Source organism: Manis pentadactyla, chromosome 1 (assembly GCF_030020395.1).
Source record: "Manis pentadactyla isolate mManPen7 chromosome 1, mManPen7.hap1, whole genome shotgun sequence".
NCBI lineage: Eukaryota > Metazoa > Chordata > Mammalia > Pholidota > Manidae > Manis > Manis pentadactyla.
Genome location: NC_080019.1, coordinates 99,884,424 through 99,900,744, shown reverse-complemented (window position 1 = coordinate 99,900,744; position 16,321 = coordinate 99,884,424). Strand labels below are relative to the sequence as shown.

Sequence of the window (16,321 nt, the reverse complement as noted above, 5' to 3'; positions counted from 1 at the left end):
CTAGGAAAAGGGAGGGAAATTAATTAAAATCCTTTTCGTTTTAAGTTACATTACCAAAAGGCATTCCAAACTGTATTGAATGCTTGATTTACTTAATCGGTAAGAATGGTCATCATTGGAAACATCAGTTTTCTTTCAATACTGGAAATATGGATCAGATATGAAATTCAACTAAATGTATCCTGCCCTTTGACATAGCAATGAATTGGCTTTATGTCTTGCCAATGGGTTTCAGCCCCAGGCAAGTTCACTATGGATTCAATGAAACTGAAAAATGACAGTAGAATGTTTTGGGGATGAAAGGGTTTTTACCTAACTTTATTCCCACAGTGGCAGGTCAAACACTAGAATCCTGTCCACTCAGAGCGAGTCTGTATGCAACATGCTGGTCTCTGCCTCTGGGCCTCTCTGTCTGCCCAGCCGTTTCAGTCTCTGTCCTTAGCACTGCCACTACTCCTGTCTCTGCTCTCCTGCAGCCCTGTAGCTGTATCGCCCAGAGCAATGGGTGGAGCTCTCTATATAGAGTCAATAGCAACGCATTGCCAACATGTGTGTAGTGAGCCAGCCCACCAGGGCTAGGTGAGAATCCTGGCCATAAGAACCTTCACTTTATCCACACCTTATCAATGGATTTTGGTATTTCCCTTTCTTCGAGAATTTGGAAAAAAAAAAAAAAATCTACTTAGTTAAGTGGAATTAGCCTTGTAAGAAAAGCTAATAATTACTTCGTTTTGTTTGTTTCCCTATATGTACTGCTAAGTTTTATTTAGGTAACTGCTTAATATGTATTCCTAGGTTTATTGCTTTGGATCAAGGACTGGAATTGCTAACTCACACATTTGTGTTGTTGAAAGAATAAGCTTCTTTTGAATACTGTAGTTTTTATTCTTTCATTGAGTAAGTGATAAATTAGCCACAAAATTATCTTCATTAAAAGTAGCATTCAAGAGTGAATTCTTTAAAAATGTTAAAACTGTTTACCTAATATGTTCTCAAGATTCCAAAGCAAAGATAAAGGAATCAAACATGAATATTAACTAAAAATCTTCCTAACCTTCCTGTGGTAATTCATATTTAGGATTCTCCTATGATAATTTATATTCGGCAATAATTATAAAAAAACTTTCTTTTACTGTATACTTATATTCATACAGCTTTATGGGTTAGGAGCTATCTTGTATAAATAATTTTAAGGTAAATTTATAGGTAATAGTCTCCTTTCTCACATTCTCCTGAATGACATAAAATTGTCATAATAAGTGGATTGCTTTTCTTATGAAGTAACTTTTCAGAAATCTAGAATAATGGGCAAGACTATGCTAAATTACCGAAAAGCTTAATGTTTCTTAAGTAAATGGATTTTTAAATACTGTACATGTAAGATGAGCTAATGGCTGAAGAAAGGTCACTAGAACTTCTAATGAATAAATGGGAGTAATTTTTAATTAGCACCTTGTTCACCTACAAATTACATGAGAATTGGATGTAAAAGCTCTTTGTATGTAAACTATAAAGGACTATAAAAGCATAGCTTATGCTTTGCTACCAAAGTCAGTTTTAAAAAACACGATTCCTCTCCAATGCATGTGAGGATTGCACTCACCTGCAAATATATTTAACCTCTTAGTGACAAGTTTATTTACAAGGTGAGAAATAGTAGAACCGAGATATTTAGTGAAGTAACTGTTTGCTCTTCCTGAGAAATTCTGATTTACACTTTGTCAGTAGGAAAAAACAAAATCATAGGTGAAATATCTAGTATGCTAATGAATCTCTTTTTTAAGGACTATGGCTATAATTAATTTTATTCTCTATTGCTTGAAGATCAATATATAGTATAATAATGAATGTCCATTATTCACAGCCAAATTACTATAAATATTGAATTGGTTGAATCTGAAACTGGTGAGGTTATTCTGTGCCTGAACTTCCTGTTTTCACCTACCTCCCAATTACTTGCAGCTGTCAAAATAATTTTAATCATTTTCAGATACTTTGCAGACAGTAAGGGCCTCAAGCCCTTCACCGAAAGAGATGCTGCTGCTCCTCTTATCTTCCTTTGTGGCCCTGCTGGGTCGTCTATTCTGGTCAGGCCAGAGTTCTTTCTGAACATCACTGTTATGCTCTTAGATCTTAAAAATCTATCTAGGTCATTCCCCAATTCTGATTCTGTGTCCTTGCCTGCCAAACGACATGAGAGAATCAAGGGAGTTTGGAGCTGGAAGAGGCCTTAGAAATCAGTTGGTAAGCTCTTTCATTTTACCAATGAGGAAACATATGACGTTAAATAAATACTTTTCAGATTAAAAATTAAACCTAAATCTCTGGACTTCTAGCCTTTAACCCATTCCACCGTGACATGTTGCCTGCAAAGTAAACATGCAGAACTCTGTTTGATCTGAAAGTGTCCCCTGCGTCCACGGGAGGCTGTCCACCAAATATGCTTGGTTATCTCCCAGTGTGTAGAAGAATTATTATAGGGAGAACAGATTGAAACCTATGTTAGGAAAGGGGTAAAAAAGCGAGCAAGCACACTCCTTAGACCCATTTGGGAATAGAGAAGCAGTTGTATCTGTATGCACTTCTTTTATTATTCATTCAGTATCAGATAAGGATAATATGTTTGTATTTTCACAGTCATACCTATAGAAAAGGAGAGCCCCACTACAGGACATCTTAAGTGTGACTTGGAGTCTTAGTTTAAAATAAAAGCTACATAAGCTCTAATAATATTTTATGTATATATAATATATAGCAAAAATGTAAGTTTTCAACTTTTTTTTGAGCACATGTGACAGAGAAGTCTGAAATAGTATTTTATTTTCAAAAAAAATTTTTCTAAAAAATTAGAGCCTTTCCCAGCATTCTGCTAAGCTCTTTTCTCTTAATTCAAATTTAAGGCATTGTGAATATTCAATCTGAAGTGATTTATGTAGGGCCAGTGTCACTGTTCTTCTCCTTTAATGTAAGTATACATAGTTAGAACTTTAGCACTGGTAGGGCCTTGGCACTCAGCTATCCTGCTACTTCATTTTATTGCTAAGAAAACAGATTTAGAAAGGTTAAATTTCTTAAATATGAGCACAGAACTGCTTAGTGTCAGACAGCATGGAGCTCAGGAATCTTGGCTCAGACCAGTGTTATTTTCCCTAAATTACTTGAGAAATCCTCATTAAGTTATCTCTTGGCCCCATCTGTTTCTATTTCTCTGTCAGTGTGTCTCTTTATTCTTTTTTTTCCTCCCAGGCTAATCCATCTCAGTCCTATTTAAGTTATTTTCAATGGATTTGATATGAATTCTAACTGTGGAATGAGGTTGAAAGGAAAAATCGGAAGTCGAACTCTAATGAGAATGCTGTGGTATCAAAAGTTTTTCTTCTTTCGACATCCAGTCATGCACCTTTCTACAGATCTGGAATGCTTTTTGATTTTTCTGTGCTTTCAAAAATCCCCACATACTTTATTAATTTAAACAGTATAGCTATATTGTCTCTATCTTTTATAGAGAAACTTTAAAATTCACGCCACTGAATTCCTGTGCTTATACTGGTGTAGATCAGCTGTATCAAATTTGAAGTTTCTTAAAATTGGATGCTTGGAAATCTATCTTGATGTGTAACCATTAAAACTTTTCATATATAACTTTTATGAAATAATTGATATGAAAGTACGTTGTTAATGTCTTAAGCTGTCTTGGGTTCAGGCATTCATTTGTTTGTATTGGTTCAATCACTTAATAAACATGCAGCAGGTACCCACTTTGTACCAGACCAAGGTTAGTGCACAGATTATAAAGGGACCAACTCTTCAGAAATCCATGATGCAGTAGGGGCGCCATACCTGTACATAAACTATTATAATAAGATTGTAGATAGAGATTTGCCTAGGCCCTTTCTTAAACGATGGAGAAAGGATAGCTCCTTTATTTGACCTTTGAGGGTCTCACCCAGTGATCTTAGCTTTTTCTTTTAAGGACTTTTACATACTGTGCAGTGAATAGTGATTAAAATGTAACCCTACCCCAAATCAGGCCGCACCCAGTGTCTCAGTGTGGAAGATGTTCCTCTTTAGAGCCACATGTATTCTTTGTAACAAACCATCAGGAAAATATTCATTTTCTGTAGCAAATCTGAGGAAAGAAACGAATTGTACTTAATTATACTCATCCCAAAGGTTAAGACATGAATGTCCATAATTGAATGTAGGATATCACTAAGACTTCCAATCAAACTGGTGCTGCAGCTTTCAGAGATCCAGTGTCACTTTGTTCCTAGTCTCTTATCTATTCACATTCCCCCTGTGATAACTACAAGTCTTTCAGCAGTTCAGATGTGGTGGGACAAAGAAATGTCAGGAAGAGTGGTGGCTGTGGAGGGTAGCCTGGGGTTTACCTCCAAGGGGTCTCTGTGTTGAGTCTCAGACCTGTAAGTATGGTGAAACAGACCTTCCCAACAGGTACCTTCTAGCTGCCTGAACATGAGTGTTGCTAGATTACTCTTTATACTTCTCTGGGCTATCTTGACATATAGATAACTTGTCTGACATGGGGTGCATGATTTGCCTCTTCCCCAACCCTGCCCCAATCCTCTTTGAGAGGATTCTGACTCCACCATTCACATAGTAGCCAAAAATCAGAAATATTTGCGTCATCCGTTCAAAGTGCACTTTGAATAAGTCACTCAGGCATTTTGATTTTATTTCATTAGATATATTTTGCTTCTGTGTATTCCTGTCCCTCTGTTAATGATTATTGCGTATGCTTAAATATTATAAGGCAAGGTTCCCTTCATCCTGCACAATTACCACTCAGGAAAGAGGGGACCTTGATGTCTTGGAGCCAGTACTAAGCCTCTGCTATTAATGGGTGCTTTCCCAACTGCTTTATTTTAAACAGCAGAGCACTGTGAGAGGAAGACACATTAGCCTAAAATGACCCCATTTAATGTGGTTAGATATTTATGGAGGGCACCTGACAAAAAACATTTTTTTTGAAGGATGAAGTAGCATTTAAAATAGTGTCAGTATTTATTTTCAGGAACATGTCCTCAACTGAAAATCCAAAATGATTTTAAAAACAAGCCTTTTCACCACTACCCCCAAAACACCCAATACATTCAGGAGTTAGGGATCTAGGAAGCATGAATATGCATCTATAAGACAAATGAAAACATCAGCTATCCTATTTTTTACCAAATATGTGCGGCTGAGGACATTTACAGTGATGAACCAGAGAGAGAAATTCCACAAATGTCGTGTCTCCATGTGAAGATGGTCACTCTTTAGGAAACTCTCAGGGGACTAAAACACTCACCTGAGGTAAGGCAGACACAGATGTCAGCCAAGCATGTGAAGAGTTTGAATCAAATTGGGGAGATGTGGGTGGAGAAAAAGTGACATATCTGAATGTGTTTTCTATTTCATTAAAGAAACTGAAAATAGCACGTACTATGGCTTAGACAAATAATTATACATTCAGAAAAGCATATGAATCATCAGTCTTTTGCTCAGTGAATTTTCACAAAGCAGACGGTGTGGTGAGCACTCAGACCAAGAATCAGAGCATTACTGGCTCCCGCACATGCTCCCCTTGCTCTCTCTCCGTCACTGCCTGCCCACCTCCCACTGCCATATGCATGGTGAGAACAGTATCCTGTCTTCTGTCATCATGAATGAGTTTTGCTCATTTTTGAACTTCTTTATAAGTAGAATCATTCAGTAAGTGCCACTTTGCTGTCTGGCTTCTTTATTCAACATTATGCTTGTGAAATTCATCTGTGTTCTTATGTTTAGTTTGTTCACATTGCTGAGCGATATTTCATTTTCTGAGCAACCGCAGCTTACCCATTCTACTAGGGCAGATGTTTGTATTGTTCCAACTTGCAACTGTTATGATACTGCTGCCCTTAAGATTCTCCTGTGTGACTTCTGTAAACTACATGTCAAGCATTTGGTTGGATACTTGCCTCAGAGTGGAATTTATTGACCACAAGGTATGTCTTCAGCTTTGGCAATACTGCCAAACAGTTTTCTAAAATGGTTGTACCAATTTATACATCCATCAGCAAAGCAGAGAGTTCCTTCCTCCACATTCTTGTCAATTTTGGTATTTTCTGTCTTTTAAAATTTTAGCTATTTTGATGAGAGAATAATGGTTTTGCATTAAGATTTTAATTTGATTTCCTTCATGACTAATTTAATTGACTACTTTTTCATATATTCAGTCACTATTAAAGTATCTTTAAGCGCCTGTTCATATTTTTCTTCCCTTCCCACTCTTTTCACTAACCTAAAATTTGATATATTCCAGTTGGAAAAAAAATCATCTTTAATTGGATTGTTTTATTGGCAGAAGTAGAGATCTTTTTATGTTCAGGCAATGTGGAAATTTAACCTTTGTGTTACTTTATTTTAACTTTTTGCAGTAACTGCCTAACTAATCCATCAACCTCTACAGTCTTGGATTTTCTATCTTCTACACTATCCTTGAAGTTATTTTTCTTAAATCCTAGAGATCTGTTCATGTTAATTATAGCCCCATGTCTTTCATTTTCTCCCCACCCTGATTACCCACCTTCCTATCAACCTGATGCTAAACAGTGTTTCCAGAACTCCCCTATAAAAGTAATGGAGGAGCAGTTGGAGCACACTTGCTATATATGCAAATTATCAGAATGTATTGAATATATTCAAATTAACATCTTCCCTGGAAATTCTAACTTAGTAGATTCAGATAAGGCTGCAGGAATCTGTGCTATTAACAAGCACTCCAGGCTATTGTTATCATCAGGGAAGTTTGAAGAATACTACAAACAGGTTGTTTTGTTTTTGCCTCAGTGCTGTTGCACTGGATTTTTCTGTCCTTCCTCTTTTGTCATCTTTTAACATCCATACAAATGTTACCTCTTGGAGGCTGCCTTGACTCCTGTAGACTGAGTGAGTCACTCTGCAATCACTAAATGTTTATTCCTGATCTTCCTCACAAACCTATTCCACCAAAGGCCTTCCCCATCTCAGCTGATTAACATGTGCTGGTTTATCTTCGGTATAAATGCAGAACCTGTCACAGCTTGCATACTAGTCCTATTCTACCATTACCTCATGCCTGGATTATTGCAGAAGCCTGCTAATAACTGGTTTCCCTGCTTATATTTGCACCCTTGTGGTCAGAGCGACTGTTATTTTAAAATCTAAGTCATCACCACATGTTCCTGCTTGGAACCCTCCAAAGGCTCCCCATGCCTCCTCAGAGTAAAAAGCAGTGTCTTCCCTGAGGTCCATGCCAATCTCCTCCTTCCCCACCTTCACCCTTTGACCTTCCATGCTCACTTCACCTCAGCTACACTGGCCTTCCAGGTTTTCTTAGAATATCCCAGGTATACTTGGACTGTAGCGCTTTTACAGTGCTCGTCCCTCCTCTCTGGAACATTCCCCCTGCTGTCTATAGTCCTAACTCTTTCACTTTTTTCAAGTCTTCGCTCAAATGTCTTCTCAGTGAGTCCTGCCTTGACTGTCAGATTTAAGAAAGAAACCCAACCTGTCCTTCTGACACCTCTGATCTCTTTTACCCTGTTATTTTTTCCCCACCATGGCACTCACTTCTACTGTCATTTATATCTCTCTGCAAGAATATGAGCTCCCCAAAGGCAAGTATGTTTTAGTGTTCATGATGTATTCCCAAATACCAGAACAATGCCTGGCACATGGTCAGTGCTCTATGCATATTTGATTTGTTGAATGAAATATCCAGGATGCAAGAGATAAGAGACCTTGAACGGTATCTCTTTATAAGCAAGAATCTTATGAACTCTCTTGTGAGATTCATTGCGTATTTTCACATTGTGAAGTGCAAACCTGACATTGGGAGTTTAGATGAAGATGGGGTTTTTTGTGTATTGCTGTGTTGATTTGAAGAAGCCAGTATACCTCAGCTCATCCTGCCCTAGTTGTAGACATTCTCTGGGACATAAGTTTATACTAAGTAAAATCCTCCTAGGCACTGGTATTTGAATACTGAATTTCAGGTTGTTTCCTCTTTGCTGCTGTTTACAGAGGCAGGTTCCCGTGAAGAAATCAGATAGCTCATGAAAATGAAATGTCTTTATGTTTGGTTCAAGCACATCAATTTTGAAAAGTATATGCCTAAATTCATAGTCCCATTATAAAACCAATGTACTTTTGCATATTTTAACCCATCTGAAGGGCATTCTTAGACATCCTTGCATCAATTTTGGGTGACCAGAAACCTAGCTTTCTTTCTCTTTCTCTCACGCATTATTTCCTGAAATACTATGATGCTGTCCTGCTCCAGTATGACTGCTGGATAAGAAGAATATTACTGTATGGGGTCTATTTATATAATTTTAGAATAACTTTTGTTTCTATTACTATGTCTTTAAGCTTCTAATATATATGCATATACAGTACATGTAATTTTTGCTTTGCAGAGCACAGCATTTTCATGGGATGGGAGGATATTTTTTCTTTCAGCTTACAAAGAGATTCTGTTTAAAAATCTGCTGATTCAGCAGGCCACTTTGTCAGCCTAGCTCACCTAACCTTTGGTGATCTGTCATTATCTTCTTACTGTTTTACCTGTCTTTGCCTCTTCTCACAACCCAAGTTTATTGATTATTAGCTTTTTATAAGAGTCAGTCCTACACTTTATTATCTCCCAAGGTGTCTGGGACACTGTTGGGCTGTAATGTAATAGCTTTGAGCAGCTAAGAGAAGAATCCTTTCATGAGGAGTGAATCATAAGAATGATTATTAGTAGCTCACCATTTGAAAGAATGCCAAAAAGAAGAAGACTTGAATGAAGAAATATATTGTAAGTCAGCTAATATCATACTTGTTTGAAAAAGCCAAATCTCAATTAGATAGTGTCATTTATCCAGGGGAAAGCCTCAGTATAGTTTTATTCAAAATAGAAAAGGCAGTTAAGCACCAATTCAAATCATGGTTAAAATTTCCATTTAAATGACTTAATAAACTGTATGCATTAGCAAACTTAAAAATAGACACTTGTGTGAGCTATTATAGGAACTTTATTGTGTGATAAGAAAATACTTCAGTTGCCATGCAGAGGAAAATACCTAATCGGACTGTCCTTTTTTCTTGTAGCATTCTGAAAGCTGCTATATTTCAGGGCTATGATTTAATGAATGCTAGTCTTTTGAGTCTCTACATCAAGAGATACATTTATATTTAATTTGTGTTATTCATCTCTTCTCTGGTATATGCGAGTACTAATAAGCCAACAAATGTGGATATTCTGTTTAAAAATGCTGGGACATAGAGGATGGCTGGCAAATGAGGAAAAGAATGAAGTATCTTCTAAACACATTTATTCATTTAACAAGTATTAAGTACAGCTAGATATAAGGAACTGGGGGATAGCTAGGGTTTGGGATATAGAAGAGAAAGAAAGAATAAGAAGACAGCCAATCCCAGCCTTCAAAGCACATAAGGTTCATTCATTCATTATCTATTGAATGACTATAATTCAGTGTACCAGGGATACAATAATGAAATAAACCAAACCAGAACATTTTACCCTGGCTGAGCTTATACTCTAGTAGGATAGAAAACAATAAATAAGACAAATAAGTAAAACAGTGTTGTAGAGTAAGTGCTAAGGAGACAAAGTAGCAAATGAGACTGGAAGTGTTGCTGGTGGGGAGCAGGTGGCAGTTTTAGATAGGCTGTCCAGGAAAGGACTGGTGAGAGGTGTATTTTTAGGAACAGTCTGAAAAAAGTGAGGGAGCTAGTCACACGGTACCCGGAGGAGGGGCAGTGGAGGAGCCAAGGAAGGGCAGTAGGAGGCGCTGAGGTGAAATGTGCTTGGCATGTCAGGGAATAACGAGGAGGCTGCCGTGTGGCTGGAGCAGGATGAACAATGGAGTGAAGCCTTGAAAGAGCTTTGGGTTTGACTGGAGTGATGAAAAGTCATTGAAAGTTTTTGCCTCCAGGCCTGGAACATAAATATGTAATTTAGTAAAAGGAGCTAACCATACAACAAAGATCATGAATACTTAAATTCAGCAATAAGTTGTCAAGCAGACTGGAAAGCTTGAATTGTACTCATAGATGTGGAACTGGGGTTGAATGAGAAGTGCAAACTGGACTTAATGGTGTAGGAGGTATTGTTGAGCGGTCATTGGTTTTAAGAAGACAGATACAGAACTGGAGGAGACTCTGTTGAAAGAGTTAGGCAGAGACCGCAGAGACAGGGCTTTAGGGGTGCCCTTGGCTACTTATGGGGGCTGGCGGGGGGTTCCAGGGGGAGCCTCAAAATGGTACGAGTTGTCCCCCTTCAGTTTTTATTTACTACTTATTTTATGTGGGTTGTTTTCTAAAGAGATCTCTTGTATTCTTTCTCAGACTTTTGAGGTAAAATTACGACAAAAGGAAGGAGAGATAATTGGCAAACGGTACACATGATGTTGTCTTCCTGTTAATTACCAACTCACTGTTCTGCAGAGGAGGGAGATGGATTGGTAGCTGGCCTCCACCCCACTTCTGGCAAGTTAGAACCACAACTGAAAACTATTCTCCAGGACTGTAATACATATCTATGGTTTTAGGCCTAAAAGAACAAAACAAAACCTCAAAAGTGTTACAGTTTTAGAACTATAGTGATTTCAGTTTATTTTCCTTTCTTGTCATCTCTCTCACCATCCTACTTAAACTCTTCAACCATGATTTCAGAAACATGAATTTGTTCATTTTAAATGCTTCTTATCATCTGTAAAATGATAAAGGTACTTAACAATCTTTAATGTTTTCATAAGTTGAATTGTGTGACTTTCATATCAAGCCTCAGTTATTTGTTGTTTTTTTTAATAAAGATAAAACAATACATTATTGTCAGGACTGAAAGCAAAATTTTATGGGTTGTTACTTCTGCCAAAGAATTATTGCCCCTCTTGGCTTAAGGTGTTAAAACACTTAGCAGCATTTTCTGTTTAACTTTAGAGTATTGCTTTCTAATTCTGAACGGGAGCAGTTTGCCCTGAAATGTCATAGATACGTATTTTGCGCATACATGGATGTATACAACTAATTTCTCTGTGACTTTTAAATGGAAGAGTTAAAAGTGGAAAATTGCTGTAGGAAGTCAGTATGATTTTAAACTCTTGAGTGCTTCAAGGGGGAGTAAAACCTCTTTCCATTCTGGACGGCGTGGAAAATATTAAAGTCCTTTTCGGTAAGCAGGCAAGACGATGAGTATTATGCATTTTCATCTTTTTCTCATGAGTTCTTGTGATTCAGATCCTGTCCCTGTCACAGTGTTATTCTGCATTAAATATCTTGAAGCCCAGGATTAAACCATTTGTTTTATACTTATTTTTCCTTAAACTTCCATGGTGCTTTGAGAATGGACATTATGTGCCTTTTTTCTTGCAAATGTCTTAGCAGTATTAGTTCATCTTGACTAATGCCCTTGATGTGAGAATATAAATAGAAAAATAGAGCTAGGTGACAAGGATTGATTAGCAATCCTCCTTCTAAGGGAAACAGTAAACCTATCTAGATAAATTGTTAGCTCAAAAGCCTGGGGTTGAAAGAATAAAGGGTCATGTGTGTGTGTGTGTTTAATTGCTGGAGAAATTTTCTGGAAGAGTTACAAGGATACAAAGATTCTATCTGGTCTGTTTTACTGTCTTTTTAAAAAAACAACTTAGGGTTTTACTAAGCTATTGGAATGATCATTTGCTTTTTCCTTTTTTTAATGGAAGTGTTTTTTTAGTTAAAAGAAAACTGAGAAAAGTATTTTATTGCCTTTCCAGTCTGTCTCTCTCCATATATAGTATTTCATGCATTCATTCATATATATGATTACTTTGTTATTATTAGACTTTAATTGTAGGATATAAAGGGCTTAGGGAATCACCAGCTTCCTTCTCTGGCACTTAGAAGCTAACACAGATAGGTGAAAAATATTTTAGAATTTTCTAGCATTTACTCTGTGCCGGGCAGTGTTCTAAGCATTTGACGTATGTTAACTCATTTAACCCTGACATCCACCTAAAGGGACAGGTCCTATTATTCCCATATACCACATAAGGAAACTGAAGTACAGAAAAGTTCAGCAGTTTGTCCCATAAGGAATGGATGTGGGATTTAAACCCAGACACCAGAATCTGCACTCTCAACTGAAATATCACTTCCTGCCTGTTTTCCTCTCCCCTTCTTTCTAGAATTTCCAGTTCCAATGGTTAATTTTCACTCTCACTCTCCTTTATTTAATGTGGTTTCCTCAGCTTAGATTTTAGGGCTCCTTTTCAGTTTATTTTCCTTTCTCTGAGCTTGATGATGAGCAGGGCGTCTCCAGCTTCCCTCAGGAACTGCCGCTCCATTCTCTCACCTTCCTCCTTGGTGGATTCCCCAGTCCCCAAACCATTTCTGCATTAAGTTGTATTGCACTGGGACCAGAGTCTGGTGCTATAATAATGACTTGACCAGTTCTGAGTAAGATAATATTAATAGTACAGTTATCTCCTGCTTTGTACATATATCCTCTATTCCTGTTTACCACATGTTTTTTTCCTACTGCATTTGCAAAACCACATTCTTCTTGCCTTAGGTCTTGCTATTAGTGATGCTTTTATGTATTCATGAATGTCTCAGATTTTCCAAGACCTTTGAATTTTGACTGTTATCCACAACCATACTTACCTCTTTTTGGACACTGGTATAGCAGCTATTCAGATTATTTATGGAAGTTTGTAACTGTGTGTCCTAGGATCTTCACATGATGTTCTCCCTGTGTGCATGCCTGTGTCCAAAATACCCTTTTGATAAGGACGCCAATCATATTGGATTAGGGGCCTGCTGTACCCCAGTATGACCTCTCTTGGCTCTGGGATACACTGTTACTAATATGTTGAATGTGTAAATTTCCATTGAGCATAAAGCAGTCAGAGACAGTTGTGTGAATCAATAAACTACATGGATATTTGGCACCAGCTTTTGGTACACTATCTTCCTGACTGCAGAGCAGGGAAGAGACTTAAGATTGGAGCATCATCTCCCACCCTCCCTTGTGCAACGCTCCTGTCCCTCCCCTACACTTGCTCTCTACTTGGTGTAATCTAGTGGTCCCTCTACTCTTACTGAAGATAAAATAATGCGGCTGAGTTTACTGCTTCCTAAGCCAAAGATTACATCACCTGATTACCGTGTCCCGCATAACACTGAGTTTACAACAGTAAGTTTGCAGTGATTGCTGCTGTATAGTCAGTAAAGGATTTCATAGGATTGTAATTTGTAAATGCTGCCTTGTTCCAAATATCATTCAAGATGGTACTGTTAGTATGAATCCAAGGAAGCTCTGAGTTTTAATCAGCTTTTAGAAATTGTCTAAGGAACTTATACACCATACAGATAATGTTTCAAAACACATGCTTTCTCAACAATGGGCTTGTAACGTAGCTTTTTGGATTACAACTACCTTTAGCCCAATTTCATACCTTTGTGCCTTTGTCCCTGTTATGTCTCCTAGGAGTGCCTTTCTCTTATGCCCCATCTGCCAAATTGCTGTCACTCCCAAAGCCAAGATATCACCACCTCTGAGATGTCTTCCCTCAGCCTTTCTCATCCAGAGCTCATCCTTGGGTTTCTTTGGGCTTTAATATGCTTTTTTTTTTAAATGCAAAATGTATTTACCTCTCATTATTTACAAATTACCTCTCTCCTATATTAGGCTTAAGCTTTTTTGTAGCCAAAGCCCATGTCTATTCATTTTTCATTTCTACTCATAAGGTGGTACCAGGTATAGAGTAGGGGCTCAGTAAATGCAGAGATGAATTGCATTCCTTTAATCATGGCACAGGGATAAAATGGTCATCTGATGAATAGAGTAGGGACCTGTTGAACAAAGGGATGGGAGCAGGGATTATTGTGATGACTAGTGGGAGGCTGAGAATGAGGGGTAAGAGGAGAGAGGGGTGGCATGCCTCTCAGGGATGACACCATACCAGTGTGGGTGGTGGCAGGCATTCTAGAAGCTGTGAACAGAGATGCAAGGACAGGTAGGGACTGTGGGAGCCGTAGAGGGAGCCCTGGGAATGGAAGGCTCATAGGAGATGACAAGGTGAGAGTTACAGTTTGGGGAGAAGGTGGGGGACCCAGGAGATGACGGCCATGTTGGAAGGAGGGCAGCAGTAGCTGGCAACTGGCATCTGTGACCATGAGGCAAAGGCAGGAAGTGGGAGCAGGCACCCCTTCAAGCAGCAAGGGTTGTAGCAGGGAGAGGGGTGTTGCTGTGACTGTAGCACCTTTGGATGGCCAGTAGTGTGGGCAATTGTACATACTGTACGTGGTGAGACAGTGATTGACAGTTGATTTGTGTCTTAGGTAGCCACGGGGAGCCGGGGCCTGGTAAAAGAATCAAACGACACGTTTGGCGTAGCTTGCCAGGGAATGACTCATATGTGACCACAGTGCTGAGCAAACTGGGCTCACAGGGTGCATCAGAGAGTGACTTGGCTCTCCTCTCCTCTCCCGTCATTGCTTGTCCAGACCACTTTGTGGGGCTGGATTTTCTGTCCCTGGATGAAATCTCAGACAGATTTGGCTGCCTCTTGGCTTCTCTCAGATTGAAAAAAAAGTTTCAGTAATTTTAATGGTAAACATAGTCTTGGTTTAGTAAGTATCACGTCTGGTCCAGTACTAAAGAACTCGATACATATTTTGTACTAGTACATATCCAGCATACTAATGCATATTTGATGCATCCCCGGGTATAGCTTCTCCCTCACTCCCAGCCCATTTGCTGTAGGGGGGAAGCCTTCAGTAGGGGAGAAAGTTCTGAGGGGCTGCTTTTCCCTATTTGCTCCCTGCCACACATACTCTTCCTCCCCACTCACCAGGCAACTCTGGCTTCTTCAGAATAGACTGGGTAGGTAGGGATGATAAACTGCAGGAGGGTCTTAAACAGCAATGACACCAGTTTGCTATTGGTTTCTTGCCATGGCAGTTGTAAACCTGACTGGTTCTTTCATGGGCGCATTTATAGGTGCTTTGGGGAGCCCCTCCCGCCTTCATCTCTGTGGCTCTGTCACCTGCGTTTCCCTTGACACTGGGGAATACACTCTCTCCTCTTTACTCCCAGTGGTATGCTGCTGGGGCTTCCTCGCCGGTCTGAGAAACCTTGATTCAGATTCAGATAATGTTGACTTGGCAGTACTTACGGGATATCTAGGAAGAAAACCCTGTCAGCTTTAGAAATACTATTCTAGTACTAAAGAGAGGTGGGAGCTGGAGATACAGACACGGGGGTAAATGCTGTGTGGATGGATGGTGGTTGAAGTTGGGAGAGTGGACACGTTTGCGTGAGACGAGACATGGAACCTCATAGAAACATTCGCATTTAAGAGGCAAGAGAAGAAAAAGGAGCTGGCAAAGCAGGTGGAAACCTCTACCAGCATATTGGTTCTATAAAGGGCTTCCTGTAGAGGAGTCAGCCCACAATTAGGTCTATTCTTGTGTCTGTTTTTCACTCAGAATGTGGAACTTCTAAATACATCCATTTTAATTTTAATTCTGAGAAGACCCTAAACTGTTTTCCTCCTGTTTTGAAAACTGAAGTTAATTTTACTTTAGAATTTCTAATTCTTTGGAGACAAATTTTCACTTTTTTTTTCCAGTTGTGTATGAACACAGATCAAGATTAGAGAAATCCTTGCAAAAGGAAAGACTTGAGCATAAGAAAGCAAAGGAAGGTAAATATATAATATTATTTGTGTCTTGTATTTTTATCATACTCTTCTTTGAAGCATTATATACTTACTTTAGTGGTTTTTTTTTTTGCTAAGAAATTTCTCAGCTTCTCCCTAAGCCAGTTTTATAAGTGGACAGAAAAAGTCAAGCAGTATGTTATGCATTGTACAATAAAATAATTCCTTCCCAAGATCTAGAATCTTTCATTCAGCTTGTGCCACCTTGAGGTAGTTTGTAGATTGGTCATACAAAATATTTCAGAAATAACAAACAGCTTTTCATCTGAATATTACAGACGGACATTACCTCAAACCTGCAACTTCTGTCCACAGATATCCACAGGAAGTAACAGTGTGTGATATCCAGAATATAACAAATTTTGTATATACACATGCACTTATATGTATGTGTATATATATATACACACTTATACCATAATTGATCACATTGTATGGTGTCTTTTAGGTTATGCGGTTGTTTTTATCTTATAAAGGCTTTTACTGGCACAGCCTATTGGTTCAGTTTAAAAAATTAACACTTAGCACAGGCATTAGGCAATGCAATTGATTTTTGCCAGAATTTTCCTATAAAGCATAGG

The 16,321-nt window shown here is 38.5% G+C and overlaps 1 protein-coding gene across 6 annotated transcripts in view; it reads left to right on the top strand.

Moving 5' to 3' along the window:
• Positions 1–16,321, top strand: part of GOLIM4 (golgi integral membrane protein 4) — a 69,317-nt gene that overhangs the window by 21,563 nt on the left and 31,433 nt on the right. For all 6 annotated transcript variants that reach the window (XM_036898336.2, XM_036898335.2, XM_036898333.2 and 3 more), the window contains exon 2: positions 15,651–15,725. In XM_036898336.2, coding sequence (XP_036754231.2) covers positions 15,651–15,725 — 75 coding nt within the window. The remainder of the gene's footprint in view (positions 1–15,650; positions 15,726–16,321) is intronic.